We start from the raw sequence: 21,087 nt of genomic DNA, 5'->3' as shown, positions 1-21,087 counted from the left end.
AGGAATATGATTGTGTCTGGGAGCCCATTTCACTAGAAAGTCAAAAGTCTTCTATCAAATGGGTTTATAATGTGTTTCTTCTATTCTGGTGATTGAACAGTAAGCTCTTGGGGAGTGATTTGTTTTTATTTTTACAGTGATCACCTATCAAACTTTTTGCTTTGATATTATAGTCCCCAAACCGAAGATCAATAGTCCTAGACAGTGGTCTAAGAACTGCAGTTCTTGAGTCCGACCTCCTGGAAAAGTGATGTATAAAACTCTGGCTCCAACTGCTTGTTCCGGTACTTATTGACAATGTCGGTGATTTTCTGTTTCCGGCGGACATGTGGTGGGCTGTAGGAGTCACTCTCTAGTCTCTTTCTTCTGCAAATGTTAATTACAGTTTGCCTCACCAAAAAGCCTTGAAAACAGAGGGTTTTTAAATAAATGTTAAAAACATTTATGTTAAAACATAGGTGAACTATTGATATTCATGTGAACTAATAAATACATGAACTGTTTAATTCCAATAGCAAAGCTTTCCATCCCCTGAGAGATAGACACAGTATTAAGGTGAAACCATTAGAAGAAACACACAATCACAAGGAAACTCAGAATCAAAGCCTGGCTGACAACTCACTTCCTGCTCTGGATCACTAACAGCTATCTTCATTTTCTAATGCTAATTTTGTGACGTCCTACTTATATATTTACTAGATTAAGGACAGTTCAATACAAAAAGAAACCTCCCTCCCCTTTAAGAGCCATAGCATTTTCTACATGTAAACTCTATTAAGTAATATCACCACTTCCTTATTTTTATTTCTTTTGGGTTTATAAAAATGTTAATGAAAAAGAAAAAGAAAGCTTAACCCTCAGCAAAAAGAGAAGCCTTAACCCTCAGCCACATATGTAGACCTTACCAAGCGCTCGCCTGCTGACTATCATCCCATCCATGAGAGGGATGACCATGTTAAACTTTCCAGTGGCTCCTTGAATTTTTATCCGAAATAATCCAGTGTTTAAAGGGTGGATAAAGATGACAGGAATTTCTTTTTCAAGCGTTGTAGATCTTAAAAAAAAAGAAAATTCTCTTTATTCTGCACATACAAGAGTTGAAGTTCCCCTCAGGGAGCATAAGAACACTATGGGGACCTGAAACCAGGCAGTAGTTTGAGAAGAATACAGGGGTCAGTCTGCTCAGAATCCTCCTGGGAGTCCATACTCTGCACCCTATCACTCCTGGCCCTAAATTCCTACTGGGGTCAGGCTTTTTAAACTAACAAAAAGGGGCTGAAAGAAATATGTTTAGAAAAACACTGGAAAAATGAGGAAGGAAAGGCTGGAGAAACTTATTATGAGAAGCCAAAAATCTAGCAATCAGCTATGGTTCTTTCACATAGTTCTCCCTTCTTACAGGGAACAAAAGTACGGCCGGCCAGAGCACAGGGAATTCCGGCATAGTCAAGCCTGGTATCTCAGAGCAGAAGCAGGATACAGCCTAGGCCCATGATGGGCATCTCTGATAGAATTTTTCTTTCAAAAGTTGGAAGGCTAAAGAGGACAGCAGGGTCATCAGCTGTCTGGGGCAGCTGTAAATGTCCTCCAAAGCCGAGATGCCACATCTTGCTAGGGCCTCACAGCCTCCGACTAGGCAGTAAATTCTAAGGTCAGCAACTGCAGCGTCAGAGGACTGATTACACGTGATATGTCAAGGATAGGCCAACCTATCTAAAGGCATTCATGTTGTTTTGGGGATTTTCTTTTTTTGGCAATATAATGAGTTTTCTTTCTATATAACTAAAGTGATTCTAGCCAAGCAATACTAAATTGTGCAAGACATTTAAAATAAAAAGCAGAGTAATTCTGTCCAAGACAAATTCTAAATTTTGCAAATCCACCAAAACAAACTTTACAGCTGAATTGTATCACAACTTTTTATCTAAAAAGATTAGACAACATAACTAGTTGGAAGAGAGCTTTAACCATCTTACTATTGTGTTTATTAAATTTGTACCTTTGTTATATCAATAATAACTTAATAAAAGGATTTAAAAAATCCTTGCTAATTTGATAACCTTGTACATTTATGTATGATTCTTTGATTCTTTCTATTTTTATTTCTTATAATCTTCAACCCTTTTGTTTCCTTATAATGCTTTATTTCTTTACAAAGTTGCAGTTACCATAAGAAAGACATGCTAAAAAAACCCTCAGGCAAATAAGAAGAGTATACCTCAGGGAAGTGCTACTATTTGCAGTAGTTTCCACACCAGTACTGATCTCTGTCATCAGATCTGAGAGGGGAAAGTTTTCTGTAAGAAAATAACAGCATTACAATTCATAGCTTCCTCATTTTCCCCAAACAAATAACAGGACACTGAACTTCATAATCTTATTACACAGTGGGCAACAAATACATAAATTATACAATTCTAAAGTACATAATCCTAACCGTTCCCCACAAATGACATTTTACACTTTTCCCTCACGACACAGTCTAGCGACGTCCACCTAAAGCAGAGGGTTTTTAGAAAACATGATCTGTGGTCTTCGAGCGTTTGGCTGGAAAGTGACTACCACACCTTCACACACACAGCTGGCTAGGATTACAGGCTAAGGACGCACTGCTAATGCTAATGATGTACTTCTCCACAGCAGACCTCTCAAGGATAAATTAGCTTTTTCACCAAGATAGACGGTAGGTTGCGTGGAAAGAGGGTAAGTGAAGAGATGTCCCTTCCCCTTTCCAGAGGTCCTGGGATGACTAAACCAGCTGGCAACAAACCATTAACTATGACGCCAATATGAGTAGCTAAAAGCTTTTTGTATCTCGTCTCATCAAAGCTTCACAACTATTAATATAAAATAATGATTGTCTTCCATCAAACAGAGGAGTAATCTATGGTGTAGAGATTGAGTGGATGAACTGGGATGCAAACCCAGGCTTGCTAAACTCCAGACCTGGCTCAGGACCAAAACACCATCCTGTGCTCCCACTCCCTTTAGACAGCGAATCCCTGCTGTGCTATCGCTTATTTTACAACAAAGTGCTTATACAGTACCTATATCATCATAGCGTTCCACCCAGACTACAGAAACTCTTGTCTCAGGTCCAAGGGGAGGCACAGGGCGACCCTGAGGCAGCTTCTTCATTCTGGAGCTGGGACTGAGCTACATAAGGAAGAGGAGGAGGAGGGGAGGGAGAAGGAGAACTGGCTTAATAAAACTATCCAGTCATACATTTATTAAGATGCCCAGTGATTTTAAGTATCAGGAAATGGGAAATGACTTTCAGAAGAAAAGTATGATATACATTTGTAAAAGGTTGTGTTTATCAATCTTAACCAGAACAAGGAAATAAAGGTTTAAAACTGTCAATGGAAAAAAGGTAAGAAATAGTGAACAATTACAATTTACATTAATAAAAATAAAATTTAGGGCCACCTGAGGTTGTGGTGGTTAACAAGGCTGGATCCCACAGGGCTGATCGCATGGTTCTAGTCCAGACCTAGTAGCTTAAAAAATACGTCAGGTGTGTGTATATGTATGCCCAAAATCCCCAAAGAAAGAAAAAGTGAAAGAGAAAGGATTGTGATGTGACCATTTCTCATGGGGTGTGTGTGGGGGTGCTTTCTCACGTTCCTTCTCTGTCTCTCTCCAGTAAATGCACGCGCTCTCTGGTAAAACTGGGGGAAAAATTATATACAGTACCTTTTTTTTTCCTTTTAAAAGATTAAAAAAAAAAAAACATAGGGCATGTACACTTGCTTGAGAGAAAGAGACAGGAAAAGGAAAAGTGAGAAATCACACCCAAAGGGTTATGTCCATGCTACAATCCCTTCTCTTCCTGCTCCCAGTATGATTTTCAAGCCACCATGTCTGGGACTTGAACTGCAGTTGGGTTGGGCACGTGGGAGGCAAGCACTTTAACTACCACAACACCTGCTGGCCCCATGCAGTATCTTTTTTAAAGAAAAATTTGCCAGAGGATGCTGTACTTGCCAGAGAGAGACAGAGAGTGAGAGGGAGAGGGAGAAAGTACCCCCTAATGAGGCATGATCACACCACAATCCCTTCATTTCTTTATACTGTCAGGATCCTGAGCATGCATGCATATGCACTCAGCATGTTTTCAAGCCACTAGGGCTAGGATCTGAACCATGTGATTGGCCATGCAGGGCGTCAGTCCTGCATACAATATTTCAGTGAGAGTTTGGGTCTTTCTCTGCTATGGCTAGGAATCAGTGTTTTCCCCATTACAGCAACATCAGTGATTTACCTGGAGGATCCTAATCTTGCAAATACCTTATGGCAAGATATCCCTAGCTGCTAGACAAAATGTTTCTACTGCAATCAATGCCTCATTCTCTTTTCTTGTCAGTAGAAAGAAAAGGCTTGGGCTTTTGCTATCACAAACAGTGTGCTCTGGCTTCCTTGCCAATCAGCTTCCAGTTTCCTTGCAAGGCTAATTAGATTATATAGTTCCCTGATAGTAAACTGGCCCTCTGAGCCACACCCCTTGTAAGGTATACAGCAGAGCTGAGTTTCTGTTAATTCCCTAAACAAACCTCAAGTGTACAGAGGGGAGAATCCTATACTTAAGTTGAACTTTAAAATCAAAACTGCCTTATTAGCATAGAAATATATGTCTTTACCAGACATGAAGAGTTTATGGCAAGTCCCACAGATTCTTGTTTACTCTTGCTTTTCCACAAAACGACTGTGACCAGGAGAATCCTCCTCACTAGGGATGGACACTCGTCCTCATTCAGAGACTATCTTTTTACTACCCGGCTCATCAGCTGTGACTCTGACTTCCCCAATCTCTGACCTCTAGCCACAGATTTAAGTGGGCTCTTGTGATTAGGCCAGGCCTACTTAAATAACCTCTTTCAATTAACTCAAAGTAAACTTAATTATACTCACAACATCCCTTGGCCATGTAATATAATATAATCACAGGAATCCTGGCGGACTCACAGGTTCTATTCATACACACATAGAGGATATTATACAACGGTAAGGGTCATTGGTGGTCATCTTAAAACATTGCCCAACACACACACCTTTCTTCCTGCAATCTTGCTAAACTCACTAAATTGTTCTACTGGATTTTAAAATAGATGTCTCAGCATTTTCTACATACATCATTATGTTGCCTGCAAATGCACACAATTCTACTTCTTTCTTTCTGATCTTTATGTATTTTTTTCATTGCCTTATTCCTCTGTGTAGGGCCTCCACTATCAGGTTGAAGAGTAGTAGTGAAGGCTGATACCTTTATCCTGTCCTCCATCTCAGAAAGAAAGCATTTGAGAATAATGTATCATGTCTGAGCATAATATAAGGTATAGGTTTTTAGTAGATGCTTTGTATCAGGCTAAGGAATTTTTTTAAGAGAGATTTTTGCTACAGGGCACATGCGCTCACTAGAGAGACAGAGAGCCATAGAAAAAGAAATTGAGAAATCACTCTCTAGCAAGGATGGCCATGCGGCAATCCCTGTTCCATTCTCCTCTTGGGATTTTTGGCACGTACATACATGCACCTGTTCTGAGTTTTAAGCCGCTGGGTCTGGGACTCGAACTGCAGTTGACTACATGGGAGTCCAGTGACATAACCATTATGCCATCTGCTGGTCCCAAGGCTGAGGAAGTTTCTTTTATCCAGTTTGCTGAGAATTCTTCTCAAGAATGCACACTGCATTTTTACCAGCTACTTTTTCTCCATCTACTGAGATAATTGTATAATTTTCCTTTTCTTAGTTTGTTAGTACCCTGCAAAGCATAAGTGATAAATAAAACCTGGTGCTTTAAGGGATGTCATTCTCTGGTTTTTAAGGAACAACCACATTGGCATTTAGAAAATGAATACAGTACAAAGACAGCCAATCGCAGAATATTAGATCTGGCTAAAGTCCTAAACTACTTCTCAACACTGACTTACTCATTTCCAAACTGTATTCTGTAAAGCCTTTTCTTAAAATTCTTCATTTTCAACATCAATCTACTCCAGAGTCTTATACAACTTGACCTTTTTCCTGAATCAGTTTTAAAGGTGAAAAATTTTCCTGTATTCTACTTTATATACTATACCTATGTTAAAAATAGTTTTCACTATAGAAGGACCCAAATATCCCATTTAATAGAAGACTGGTTTCTTTTGTCTTTATTATTTGCTCTAAATCAGTCTTCTTAAACTTATGAACTGATCCTATTTTTCTCGTTCTTCACTATTCACAATAAAGCACATGAGAGTGAGAAAGTAATCATCCTCCACAGGGTCTGATCATACTTCGATCCCCTTCCTCCAGCCTTCTAGCTCCTCAGATACTGGGCATTTGTGTGTATGCCCAGCATGTTTCAGGCTGACTGGGCTGGGGAACTGAACTGTAGTCGTATAGGATCCAGCTTCTCTTGAGCACCACAGTACCACAGAAGTGACCCTGATCCTATACTCTTGCTATCACTTATTTGGTCAATTTCCAAATAAGGATTAAGGGATAACACAAGGGAAACACAAAGATAAAGAAATGACAACTGCTGATAAGGTAAGAAAACATAAAAGCAGAAAGCTCTCTCCTGTAGTAGGGACTACGAGCCTCAGTACATTTATTGATACACTGAACTGCTTTCCAAAATGTTGACATTTTTAGATGGTCACCCTTGTTTAAGTTGAACACTGCATAATATGGAATGTATGAAGTTTTCAAAAAGTTTGTGAAAAATGCATATTATGTAAAAGTTCTGCATAGATTTCAAATTTTTTTGGTATCACACTAAACTCATATTATAATTCCATTTTTCACAAACTCTTTGAAGTTTCCTTAAATCTCTACTGCAGTATCTGTAGTGGCTATTTTAAGGAACCAATAAAAACCTAGGCTTAAAAAGAAAAGGGTCAGGCCAACAGGTAGCATGGTGGTTAAGGCGCTGGATCTCACATGGCCCACTGCCTGGTTTGAGTCCTGGATCCGGCAACTTAAAAAACATGCCAGGCTTTGCTGGCCATAGGTATGAGGCGTGTGTGCCAAAAATTCCAAGAGGAAAACGAACTGCAGGGTGATCATCCCCTTAGGGGGTGACTTCTCATTTCTTTTTCTCTCCGGCAAGTGTACATACCCTATAGCAAAAAACTGAAAAGAAAATAAAAGAAATGGGTGAGAGAACCGTGTACAGTACTAGGATGACAAAGATAAAGAAAAACAACACAAGCAGTCTTAGAATGAACAGTTCATTGCAGGAAAACAAACAAACCAAAAAAAAAAAAAAAACAACCAGAAAATAGTGAGAATTTTATTTTTTAAAAAATAAGCTGCTACTAATGAATCAGCACTCTGTTTTAAGTAAATGCTCTGGGTTAAAGTTAAAAGTTTGAAGGCATGATTCTATAATTATTCCTACTGCACTACAAATATATGGAGATAGATCAACAAATGACTTACCCTCTGGGAAGAATTAAGATTGTCTGTATGATTGGGGAAAAGCTCAAGTGTCAGAGATGGCTGTTTCAGAATTCCTGGCATAAGATCCATATTTGAATCACTATCCTGGTCCGAGATGTTACTTTCCAATGAATCAGCTATGGGGCATAGGAAAAATATCAGTTGTAATACCTACTATTTCTTTAGTGCAAAAGTGTTTATAAATTACGCTAACTAGTCTAAACCAAGTCACTTAAACATAGCATTGCTTCTAGAACAAGGCTGACAAACTTTCTAAAAAGGATCATAGAACAAGTATTTTAGGCTGTGCTGGCCATAGGTCTCTGTCACATACTCTTGTTTGTATTTTACTTATAACATTCAAAAATATAAAAATCATTCTTGGCTGAATTTGGTTTGTACACCATAGTCTGCTGGCTCTTGCTCTATAGGATAACCAAGGTAAGACGAGAAAATATTTGACTTTCAGATGTAGAACAGAAGTCATCCATTATTCTAAACTACTTTCTTAGATGTTCAACCAAGTAGGCACTGGGATAGCCAAAAGCTAAAGAGGATCTGTTCTCTGTGATTAAGGAACAACATGACTGGAGACCAGGACACAGAGAATTAAAAAAAAAAAAAAAAAAAACCAAAAAACAAGGAAATATAAATATGAAGACACAGAAGAAAGTTGAGTTGGAAGGTAGGTAGCATAAGGAATCTCATGACAGGAGGCAAAGACCCAGTTACAGAGCTATAGTGCAAGGATGAGGCTCCAGCTCTCGAAGGACTTAGCTGGTACAAACAGGGTTGGCCAGAGAAACCAGGCAGGTATTTAGTCCACAGAGGACAAAAAGGGCCTGGCTTCCGGAATTAGGGTGGTAGATCACAGCCTTGACAAGAAGACAAAGAGTTGCTATAATATTTATCTATACCATGGAAGGTGCATCTTGCCAAGGGACACAACTGGCCCCAGAATATGTGGCCCGAATATGAGACAGGGAGGGGCCTGTCTCATATTCAAGGAAAATCAAGAGTCTAAGCTGCCAAGGTAGGGCACAACAAAAATCATTATCATGGAGATGAGCAGGAAAGTGGGTATATAGTACCCCTTGCTACAAATGGTCTCAATGAAGATGAAGTTTTCAACCTACCATCTGGTGAGACATGAAAAAATGACACTAATTTGCAAGCTAAAAGCAAAATAAGAATGTGAATTCAGGGGACCAGCAGGTGGCATAGTGGTTAATGCACTGGACTCCCAAGTAGCTGACTGTAATTCAAGTCCTGGACCAGCGGCTTGAAACTCACACCAGGCACATGTGTGCCCAAAATCCTGAGAGGAGAATGAAGGAGAAGGGATTGGAGCATGGTCATCCCCTCCATGAGTGACTTTTCACTTTTTTGTCTCTCTGCTTCTCTGCTGAGAGGATGCACCGTATTGCAAACATATCTCTCTCTCTCTCAAAAAAAAAAAAAAAAAAAAAAAAAAAGTGAATGTGAATTCAGGGACCAGTAGATGGCAAAATGGTTACATCGTTGGACTCCCATGTAGTCGACTGTGGTTCAAGTCTTGGACCTGGTGGCTTAAAACTCATGCTGGGGACATGTGTTTGCATGCCCAAATTCTAGAGAGGAGACTGGAGGAGAAGGGATTGTGGCGGGGGGTGATTTCTCATTTTCTGTCTGGCGAGTGCACACGCCCAATAGCAAAAATCTCTCTCTCTCTCAGAAAAAAAAAAAAAAAAAGTGAATTAAGGGCCATTCCCATGGCCTAGTGGTTAAGGGAGCCACAGCCCAGAAGGCCAATCATGCAATTTGAATCTGAGCATTAGCAGCTTAAAAACCATGCCAGGTGTATGTGCGTGTGTGCTCAAAATCCCAGGCCCTAAAACATGGATGAGAAGGGACTGCAAATGACCATGCCCTATAGGGGGCTGTTTTCTCCCTACCTCTGTCCCACCTCTGTCTCTCTCATCTCTGGTAAGTGCACGCACCACCTGGCAAAATTATATATATGAATAAACTTAGACCAAGAAGTAACAATCACTTCCAATCTTTGGGGAAAATAGTCTTGACCAGCATGGTTAGTAGGCTGCTGACATTTCTCCTACTTATTTTTAGTCGGCCATATGCCACCATGAGATCCTTCTCGTTATACAGGATTCATTTTTAAAAATAAGTATTTATTTAATTTTAAAATTATTATTTTTTAATTTGCTATACAGCACATGCACTCACCAGAGAAAGGTAGAGTAAGAAAGAGGGAAAGTGAGAAAGCAAGCCGCTAGGTCGAACTGCAGTCAGCCATGTAGGACTCCAGTGCCTTAAGCAACACACTACCTGCTACTGGCCCCCTATATAGGATTCTATAGTGTTCCATACAAAGGCATGAGAATAGAGGGACCAGCAGTTAGCGTAATGGCTATGTCGCTGGACTCCCATGTAGCTGACTGCGGTTCGAGTCCCTGACTCGGTGGCTTAAAACTTACTCCTGGCACATGTGCATGCGTGCCCAAGATCCTCAGAGGAAAATGGAGGAGAAGGGATTATGGCGTGGCCATCCCCCCGGGGGGTGATTTCTCGCTTTCTATCTCTCTGTCTCTATTTTTTTTGGCGAGCGCACGCGCTCTATAGCAAAAACCTCTCCGAAAAAGAAAAACAAACAAATAAAAAAAGGCATGAGAATAGAAAAGTACATGAGGTCACATTCCCAGTTAGAGAAATACCAGACATACTGATTAAAATAATTAGATGAAAGAAAGACAAAAAGTGGTTAAGGTAGGACCTTTTCATTACTTAAAGATTATCAGAAAGTTTCTACTTGTCTTTACTTTCCACAAGAAAGAGAAGATAACACTTTGGACATTTGCATAATCCAATAGTTTCAATGTCTTATAAGTTAATGAATGTCTGTGATGACTTTCAAATCTCTTCCAATACAACACTACATGAACCAGTGAATGTAAAAATAGATCATGCAAAATATGTTCTTACTTAAAGACTCCACAGGAGAAGGAACCACGAAAGCTATTTCTGTAAGGGCATCAGCATAATACAGCACCTTCTTTTGTCCATTGAAAATGCTAGCGCCAACATCTTCAGAGGATATCACTTCATCTAGGAACAAGAAATATGACATTATTGCTTAAAGAGTGAGAAAAATCAGTATCATCCTGCTTCATAAAATGTTATCTGGTTAAAAAAGTGAAAATAAATAGTAGAAGACATGTTTCCTCCATAAATCATTTAGTGTGTAAGAAGAATAAGCTATAAACTTTCATTAATGCCTTTATACTAACTTTAAATCACAAAAAATCTTAATTTCATAGTTTCTGAAACTCCTCTATTTCAGACCACTTCTGATGGGGAGGACCTTTCATCTATCTGTATGAGACAGATTAAGGGAGTCCTTCTGGAACAGGAAATGTAAGGAGGACCACCAGTTACTCTGAAGGGAGTTGGAGCAGGGGCAGGGGTATGAGCATGTGCATTGGTCTCTTTGTACTGCTCCTCGGCTCTGCCCTACTCCACCTTTCCCAATGATCAGTGATGGCATATAAACACATATAGTAGTTTTAGTAATAGTATATGCTCTAAGCCAGCAAGGCTAAACTAATAAAAGAAACCCTGAGAGCAGTATACTTTTAAGTTGAAATGAAGACAATGTCTTACCAGTAATACATAAAAGACCAGCAACCTGACAAAAAATTGGGCAATGATAAGTAGTTTTCAAGAAAAAAAAAATTAAAACTACAAAAATATGCTTACTCTCATCCATAACTAAATATAAAAAATTTCTCACCTAACAGACTGGAAGATAACCTAATGCTGGTGAAGATGGGGCAAACAGAAGCTTAGACCAGAGGTTAGCAAGCATTTTCTGTAAAGGACCAGACAGTAAATAATTTAGTCTTTGTAGGCTACATGACCTCTGTCACACTACTCTTTTCTGTCCTTACAATGTGAAGTAGTCACAGACAGTACATAAAAGGGCATGGCTAGGATCTATAAACTACAACAGGGATGGGTTGGAGTTTGCCAACTCCTGGTTCAGACTTTAAGCAGGCACTGGATACCTACCATAGTACCCGGCATGGTTACTGCCCCAACACCCTCTCCACCCACCCCTATGCTGCATCATGAGCATACGTGTGCCAGAAACCCCAACAGGAGGGGGAAATGGAAGAGAAAGGATTGTGGCATGACCACACTCCACTAGAGTGCTTTTTCCCTCCTCTCCCCCACCCCATCTTTCTCTGGTGAGCCCACATGCCTTCTGACAATAACAACAACAACAACAAAACCCTCAGAAAATTCAAAGCATTCAAAGGACTGCACATAGGCATTACCCACTCTGGAAAGATAATAATTATTTTCTAGTGACCTCACAAGCCAAGGAACAAAAAGCATTAAGTCAGGTGGGGCAAAGGACTTAAGTTTATATTTATATTTGTGCTGCTGCTTTTTATGCTGATATAGTACCTCAAGAGGATTTGTAGATATTGGTGAGACTCTCTCAGAGATTGTCAGCTGTTCACTACAGATTTCAGTACACTAAATCAAGAATGTAACATGTAACTGTGACTCTTTTTCTCCTTTTTTTTAAATTTTTGATTAGAGGGCTTGTGTACTGGCTAGAAAGACACAGAAAGAGGAAGAGGAGAAAGCACCTGCTATGGGGAATGGTAAAGCTACGGTTCCATTTCTGCTCCTTTCAGGATTTGGGGCACTCACACACACGTGCCTAGTGTGTTTCTCAAGCCTCCGGGTCCCAGACTCAAATTACATGAATGGCCATGTGGGATCCAGATGTCTTAATCACTAGGCCATGGAACTGGCCCCTAAATGTGACTATTTTGATAGCTACAAAGTCTATAAACACACCTATAAAAAGAAAACTGTATTTATAAATAAAACATGCTCATTAAGAAACTGGGATGCTTTTTTATAGATGATACTTAATATGATATTTTTGCAGAAAACTGAATTATGTTTACTCATACTATCAAAAAAGAACTTACTGGCATTGTGATAAGTAAGTCATTCATCTTTTATCAGTTAGCCTTATCAATAAATGTATTAAATGTATACTTATAAGGTAACTTTATTATTAAATGTATTAAATGTATATTTACCATTCATATATACCAAAAACATCCAGAAGAATATTCAAACTATTAAGTGATCCCTGTGAGGACTTAGGATTAGGGGAAGGAAACTTTTCCTTTACATACCTCTATTTGCTTTTGTTTTGTTTAATAAGACTATAAATTCATAGTAAAGGGGAAAAGATTAAGAGTGATAAAAGAAGGGTTAAGTTACTGGGTTAGCACATGGCCTACTATTGTTCGAATCCCAGACTTAGTGGCTTGAAAATCACACTGGGTGCATGTGTGTGCAAACCCAAAAATCCCATGAGAAGAATAGAAGAAAAGAGACTGTGTCATGGCCATCCCTTCTGGAGTGATTTCTCACTTTTCTCTCTCTCTCTCTCTTACACACTCTCCGGTGAGCACATATGCCTTATGGCAAAAATGCTTTAAAAAAAAAAAGAATGACAAAACAATAAATAAACAAATGACTACTGTAAGTTTTACCTTGTTCAGATCCTTCGCCTTCATCACAACTGTTAATAGACCAACTGGTGGAAACATGCCCAGTCCAACCAGGGTGTTTGCCCACATCCACTGACCAGCCAAGAGAGAGCAAAAATTCTAGGAAATGTGGCTGGACATTTCTGGAAGACTCCACATTCTTTAAAATCTGAAATACATTATAAATCATCAGCTATTATGAAGGGTACAAAAGAACGTATCAAACTCATCTTCATAAAAAATTGTTTAGTTTTGAAGCTTTGACTTTGTCAAAGCTCAAAATGAACGTGGAAATATATCCCTATAGTGAACAATGAGTGCTCTGGAGTAGACATATCTGGATTGGCTGGACCTTTGGCAAGTTTCTTAAGCTGTCTGTCTCCATTTCTTCATCTATAAAGTGGAGCTAGTAATGATGGATGTGAAAATTAAACAAGATTATACAAATACAGCCCTAACTACATCCCTGGTAAAACAACAGAACCAGATAGTTTTACTAAAAAATAAATAAAAGACATTATATCCCTGACTTCAAAGAGTTTACTGACTCATTAATGAGAAACATGTAGGTACGCAATTTTAAAAATACAAATCTTGGTAAACATTATGAAAGTACAAACCTATTAAAATTCAGTAAAGATTAAGTATAATTAGTAAATGTGTATGAAAACATCCTTTTCTTAATCCAAAGAAGAGAATGTAGCCATTTCAGAAAAAATGAACTGACCAGAAGATTCTCTCCTCTTTACTAAGTACCAAACATTATGCTTTATACAGCTTTGGAACGATGAGTCCTTTGATCTGAGGGCAACTCTGCCCTGTAGGGGATATTTAACAGTGTCCAGAGACATTTTTGGTTGTCACAATCGGTGAAACACTCTGGTATTTAGTGTTGGAGGCCAAAGATGCTGTTAAGTGTTCTAAAATACACAGGACAGTCTCCACAATAAAGAATTACCTGGCCTAAAACAGCAATAGTGGTGCTGTTGAAAAACTCAGAAAAAAATATAAATTCCTCTCCAAACTAAAAACGATGGGGGTGAATATATCAAAATTATCCGGGGGACCAGCAGTTAGCATAATGGCTATGTCACTGGACTCCCATGTAGTCGACCACGGTTCGCGTCTTGGACCCAGTGGCTTAAAACTCACGCCAGGTGCGTGTGCGTGCGTGCCCAAGATCCTGAGAGAAGAATGGAGAAGGGATTGCGGCGTGGCCATCCCCTGTGTGTGGGTGGTGATTTCTCGCTTTCTGTCTCTCTGTCTGGCAAGCGCACGCACCCTATAGCAAAAACCTCTCAAAAAAAAAAAATTATCTGGAAAATTTCCAAAAAATAAGAACTTCTTAGCAGGGCTGGCAGGTGACGTGGTGGTTAAGGGCACTGGACCTAACCGTGGTTCAAGTCCTGGACCTGGTGGCTTGCTTTCTCACTTTCTCTCTCTCTCGGTCTGTACCTCTCTGGTCAAATTTAAATAAATAAAAAGTGAAAAAAAAAAAAAAAACTAACCCAAACGAAACAAAACAAAATTCCTTAGTATACTCCAGCCTTTCTACATCCAAATCAGCAAAGGAATCACTATTTTTAAAAGCTCCCAGATGGCTATGATGCAGCTAGTCTACAGGCCACTGATTTCATTCATGCACTTCCAGTCTATGCCAAAATCAGATGGAGGCCTGTGCAAGCCACACCCATTACTTCTTAATCCAGTGGACGTTGCTGCCAGGTCACTCCATCTTAAATATAGAATCACTCTTTATTTAGTTCACCTATATACCTTCGTGACCTTATAAAGTGCCAACAAACTGATTTGGCAGCCAGTTCCAATTTTATTGCAATGAAAATTGTGACTTAAAAGTAAAACTTGTAAATAAATGATTTCTGAAAGTTCAGTGAAGAAGCAGTAAATGAGTCAAATTCAACTCACAGACCACTTGCTGGCAGTCAGAAATTAATCTGAATCTATCCTAGTAAGGAAAGGCAGGTCTCATATATTCCAAAAGAGGCCTCGGCAAATCTTCATTGTTTCCCGGTCACCAACAGTCCCTGCTAACCTCAACTCTTAAACCCTAGTTTAAGAGTTACTTTAAGGGTTTATGTCATCTTTCATAGGCAGGATAAAAACGGCCCCAATATTCTCATATGGAGGATGTACCAGACTTTCCTTTAGAACAGATTTCCAACCCCTGTAATCACTGCAATTTTACTGAGGTTTTTTAAAAAAAACTAGAGCCTACCAGTCCCATCCCTAACTATCAACAGCTTACCTTCTCCCAAGCTCCAAGCACATTGGACCCCAAAATGAATTATGTGGAGATGCAATACTCTCTCTTACCTCTGGGGAATTTATACCCGTTTCTACTTCATCAGTAATCACCTGTTTCTGCCTTCTTACCTATAGTCAATACATGTCTCAATGTCACCTTAAATGTCTTTTCTTCAGGACACTGTCTTGAAACCAAGTGAGGTTTCCCTGTTATGGATCCTAAACATGCTGTAAACCTCTACCAGCATACTTCACTATGGTTGCTTATTTAAACATCTGTCTTCCCTTCTAGGCAGCCAGCGGTTTGTCACTGTAAACCTGACACCTAACAGACAACACACTTAATATCCAGTCAATCACTAACATGAAATGAGAAAAACTTTCTCATAAATCAACCTTGTCCAGAAGCTCACCAATATTTTGAGAAAGTGCTTTGCACTTGCCCTGTCTCACCATGTAAGGCCCTGTGCCATTTTGGGACACTGCAGAGTGTCCTACCAGCAAAAATGCTCTCAATAGTTGTGTCCCCCTCCGAACCTGTTCCTCATAATTGTCAGCTAAATAAACTTCTATTTTTATCAATTATAAAAAAAGCACTTCTAGTGTAAACATATTGTGATTTTTTTTTAAGAAACATTTTTGCCATAGGGTACATGGCACTCACCAGAGAGACAGAGATAGAAAGACAGAAAGCGAGAAATCACCCCCTAGGGGGGATGGCCATGCCACAATCCTTTCTCCTCTATTCTCCTCTTGGGATTTGGGACACACACATATACAAACCTGGAGTGAGTTTCAAGCCACCGAGTCCAGGACTCGAACTATGGTTGGCCATGTGGGAGTACAGCAACACAAACATTATACCATCTGCTGATTCCACATTTTGTGATTTTTATAAATTTCTTAAGATGTGCTAATTAATTAGCTAATGGTTTTATATTGATTACGGTAAAATTCAAGGATTTTATAGTCATAGTGCCCTATGCAGCTGAACACTTTTTAAAAATTGTTATTTATGATAAGTGTGTGTGTACATATGTGAGAGTGAGAGATGGTGGGGATGTGGATTGAGAGAGAACCACCCTCCAGAGAGTCTGGTCATACCCAGACCTCTTCCACTAGTCTCCAGCCAGTTGGATCCTGGGCCTTTGTGCATGTCTGGCATGTTTCAGGTGAACCAGGCCAGAGATCTAAACTATGGTCACCGTGTGGGATACAGCTTTTCTTGAGCAGTGCATTACCCACTACACCACAGAGCTGGCCCCTGAATAGTACATTTTATGTATTATCCTTTGACTCTACACTACTCACGGGCATTAAATGCTCATCTATTCCATGTTTCAACTACTAATTTACAACAAAATCTTCAAAGCTTGTGTGATTTGTTCTCAGTTTTCCATTCTTATCTGTTCTGTGTTTATCTTTCTCCTATTCTCTTTGCTATACATATCCAATCGTGTGCTTTCCTTAGTCTTCTATTTTTTTCCTTTTTTTTTGGTTTTATAACTTTATTTGAAAACCAGCAGTTAGTTCTCATCCCCATCAACTGTTTATAGATTTTTGAAAGGGGTAACAGGTACATAGGTCACCAAAGTGTAGAGCTTGTTGGGTGTATCTTCATCTTCATTACGTTTTCTGAACAACTGCACATGGATATGATATAGGACATTCCTTATTCCTTTGGCCCAGACAGCTTTGTTGAGCCCCGTATCAACGTGCACTTCTGGAGTCCCCATCTCCTTCATGACAAATTTCCTGATTTCTTTGAGTGCCCGAGAGGCACGTTTCTTGAAGCCCACACCATGGATGCGCTTGTGAATGTTGATGGCACCACCTCGTTGATGGCAGAACGGCCCTTCTTCTCCCCACCCTTCTTTGCAGGAGCCATTCTGCCCGGCCTAAGTTGAAAAGCCTTAGTCTTCTATTTTCCTTCTTTCTTTTATTTCTGGTGTTATTTTTCCTTCACTGCATACCATGCATGCGTCAACCGAGATGATTTACTTGGGAAATGACTTGGAAGGTGAGTTTCTCAAGAGGAAAGCCTGTTACTTATTACTATGTTACTTATTTCTACACTCTAGCACTCTGAGTCAGGTAAACAACGGTGGTTGTTATTGTTTTATCCTTCTTTAGCAATCAGGCCTAATTTTCTACTTTTTTAGTCTTAAGAAACTAAATTCCTTAAAGGGAAGAGAGACATGTTATTATTATCTAAATCATGTTAGGGTCAAAGCATTCAAGACTATAAGCATCATAGTTTTAATTAACTCAGCTTCTGAACCAGCATTATAATAGGTCTTGAAGATTCAAGTATAAGATACTCATTTCTGAGACCAGTAGATGGTATAATGGTTACATTGCTGGACTCCCACATAGTCAACTGCAGTTTAAGTCCCAGACCCAGTGGCTTAAAACTCATACCAGGCACATGTATGTGCATGCCCCAAAATTCCAAGAGAATGGAGAAGGGATTGAGGCGTAGTTAACCTCCCTGGGGGTTGACTTTCTGTCTCTCTGGTGAGTGCGCATCCCTTATAGCAAAAATTTATTAAGAAAGATACTCATTTCTTACCATGGATAAGAGCAAACCTTATCATTTTATACATTTATAGCATTAAAAACTACCAAAGGAAGTTTCAGTATTCTTACCTCTTGGTTTGTTTTCTGACCTGGCTTCATATAGAAAATAAAAACTGTGTCAAAAGGACGACATGGCAAGAGATCCAGATACCCAATATCATCAAAAAATCCAGGTATCGTGGAATCAAGTGCAATAAGATGAGGAGGTAGACGACTATTTGCAGGTTCCTATGAAGAGAAGAAAGAACAATTATTATTTGGGCCCTTCGAAGAAAGAAAGAAGTAATTATTATCTCTTCTCATTATTCTAATTATATACATGATACCTGCTCACAGTTTAATAAAAATTAGGTAAAAAATTAATAAGGTGACAGAAATAAACAACCATAATCCTAAATGAAATTATTTAAATTTTTTTAAGAATTATTTAACTTGGGACCAGCAGTTAGCATAATGGCTATGTCGCTGGACTCCCACATAGTCGACCCCGGGTCGCGTCTTGGACCTGGTGGCTTAAACTCACACCGGGCGCGAGTGCGTGCATGCCAAGATCCCGAGAGGAGAATGGAGGAGAAGGGATTGCGGGGTGGCCATCCCCCCTGGGGGGTGATTTCTCACTTTCTGTCTCTCTCTCTCTCTGTCTGTCTGGAGCGCGCATGTGCCCTATAGCAAAAAAAAAAAAAAAAAAAAGAATTATTTTATTTAACTTTATTTAGTTTAATTTGGCCAGAGTGGGACAGAGTGAGAGAGCAATAGAGCGAGAGAGAGAAAGTGAGAAAGCAAGTTGCCAGATCTGGGACTCGAATCACGATCAGCATGTGGGAGTCCAGCTCCCTTAACCACCATGCTATCTGCCAGCCCCTTAACATTTTTTCATACCTCCTCCAAGTCTTCTTTTGCTTTGATTAAAGACAATTGAGTTATACTATGTATATAATTTTGGGTCCTATTTTGTCTACAGTATCATGCTTTGTATAACTTTCTAAAAAATACCTTTTCTCACTCATCACTGGTGGAAATGCAAAATGATACAGCTAATTTGGAAGATAGTTTGGCAGATTCTGAGAAAGCCAAATACAGTTTTACCAAACAATACAACAAATGCACACCTGGCTATTTACCCAAATGAGTTAAAATTTATATCCACACAAAAACCTTCATATAGGGACCAGCAGGTGGTGTGGTGGTTAAGGCGCTGGACACTCCCACATGGCCAACCAGGGTTCGAGTCCTGAATCTGGTGGCTTGCTTTCTCACTTCCTTTCTCTCTCACTCTCACTCTCTGTCTCTCTTTGGTCAAATTAAGAAATAAATGAATGAATGAATGAATAAAAAAATAAAATAAATAATTATTTTTTTTAAAAAAAACTTCATATAAATGTTTATAGCAGCTTTATTTGCAATTGCCCAAACTTGGAAGCAACCAAGATGTCTTTCAATAGGTGAGGGGGGGAACCAGCAGTTAGTGTAATGGCTATGTCGCTGGACTCCCACATAGTCGACCGCGGTTCGCATCCCGGACCCGGTGGCTTAGAACTCACACCGGGCGCATGTGCGTGCATGCCCAAGATCTCGAGAGGAGAATGGAGGAGAAGGGACTGCGGCGTGACCATCCCCCTGGGGGGGTGATTTCTCGCTTTCTGTCTCTATGTCCCTCTCTGTCTGTCTGGCGAGTGCATGCACCCTATAGCGAAAACCTCTCAAAAGAAAAAAAAAAAATAGGTGAGCAGAAAATCAAACTGTGGAATATCCATAGACTGAAGTATACTTTGAGCATCCTTAATCCAAAAATCCAAAATCCAAAATGCCCCAAAACCCCAAATTTTTTGAGTACTAATATGACACCAAAGTGAAAAATTTCTTTTCTTTTTTTAAAAATTTTTTTCAAAGTGAAAAATTTCTGATCTGACCTCATTTGACAGGGCATAGTCAAAATGCTCCAACACAAAAATATCACATAAAATTACCTTTAGACTGTGTGCATATAAAATGTAAGATGAATTTTGTTATTTTGATTTGAGTCCCATCACCAAAGTATCTAGTGTATACAAAAATTTTTCAAAATCTAAAACACATCTGGTTCAAAACATTTCAGATAAGGTATATTAAACCTTTTTTATTAGCAATAAAAATAAATGAGCTATCAAGCCAGCCAGTAATGTAGTGGGTAAGGCAGCTGAATCACACATGGCTGACAGGGAGGTTCAAGACCCAGAACCAGTGGCTTGAAAAACATGCCAGGTTCATACGCCTGCATGCTCCAAATCCGGAGAATAAAGAGAAGGGACTGCGTGTGATAATTCCCCCACTCCCATGGGGGAGTGCTTTCTCATCCTCTAGCTCCCTGGTGAGCACATGTGCTCTGTAACAAATTAAAAAAAAAAGTTATCAAGTCACAAAAAGACATGGAAGCACCTAAAAGGCATTACTGCTAAATGTAAAAAGCCAGTGTGAGAATTATACATTGTATAATTCCAACTTTAATCTTTTTAAAAAGTGGCATAAAAAAACAGAGTCAATTGTAGTCCACACTTTCAGGAATAACATTTACTAGGGGATATTTTTATATTCTTTTTCTAATTATCTCTACATTTCTGTTATATGTATGATATGGGTCTTATATTACCCAGGAAAATTCAAGATTGGGTGAATTCTTTTTTTTTTTTATTATCATCATAATCTTCTTTATATTACATTGGATTACATATAACTTTACAGTGTATTACATTGCTTTTTCAAAAGGGAATGCCATGCATGTCAGTCAGTACAGAGACATTAATCTCCCCGCTTCAACATTCAATATCTTTTCTTATGTTTTCCCCAATCATTATTATTATTCTAATTATTTTTTAAAACAGTCAATCACTATTTCTCATTTTGCTTGTAAAAATACTTTGCCCATCATGAAATACTTCTCAGACCAATCCAGTTGAGAATACTATACATGTCATCATCAACAGTTAATAAGCCATATCTGTTTCTCACTAATGTCCTGCCTCTCTATTGTTCACTTGCTATCTTTCTCTATCCTCTTCTCTTCACTTACCCCATTCCACACTGTCCTATTCTCATTAAGTACCTTCACTGCTTTTATGTCCTCCAATTTCTTGCTCTCCATCATAGAGCACAGGTAGTCGGTATATATTGAGTTGATACATACAATATCTTTCTTTCATAGCCTGGCTTACTTCACTCAGCAACAGATCCTCCATATCTGACCACTTTCTATCAAAT

General features: G+C 39.1%; 1 protein-coding gene across 2 annotated transcripts in view; it reads right to left on the bottom strand.

Moving 5' to 3' along the window:
• Positions 1 to 6: 6 nt before the first annotated feature.
• RALGAPB (Ral GTPase activating protein non-catalytic subunit beta) overlaps positions 7 to 21,087 on the bottom strand; it is a 111,022-nt gene continuing 89,941 nt past the window's right edge. For both annotated transcript variants that reach the window (XM_006144130.2, XM_014586154.1), the window contains exons 23-30: positions 17,923 to 18,081; positions 13,012 to 13,177; positions 10,409 to 10,531; positions 7,430 to 7,566; positions 3,048 to 3,156; positions 2,219 to 2,297; positions 906 to 1,054; positions 7 to 403 (exon numbers count right to left, since the gene is read on the bottom strand). In XM_006144130.2, the coding sequence (XP_006144192.1) occupies positions 210 to 403; positions 906 to 1,054; positions 2,219 to 2,297; positions 3,048 to 3,156; positions 7,430 to 7,566; positions 10,409 to 10,531; positions 13,012 to 13,177; positions 17,923 to 18,081 (1,116 nt within the window). In that variant the 3' untranslated portion in view covers positions 7 to 209. The remainder of the gene's footprint in view (positions 404 to 905; positions 1,055 to 2,218; positions 2,298 to 3,047; positions 3,157 to 7,429; positions 7,567 to 10,408; positions 10,532 to 13,011; positions 13,178 to 17,922; positions 18,082 to 21,087) is intronic.

This window comes from Tupaia chinensis, unplaced genomic scaffold, assembly GCF_000334495.1.
Source record: "Tupaia chinensis unplaced genomic scaffold, TupChi_1.0 Scaffold000115_1, whole genome shotgun sequence".
Taxonomy (NCBI): domain Eukaryota; kingdom Metazoa; phylum Chordata; class Mammalia; order Scandentia; family Tupaiidae; genus Tupaia; species Tupaia belangeri.
Note: the sequence above shows the minus strand (reverse complement) of the source record. Positions and strands in the feature narration are given on the sequence as shown.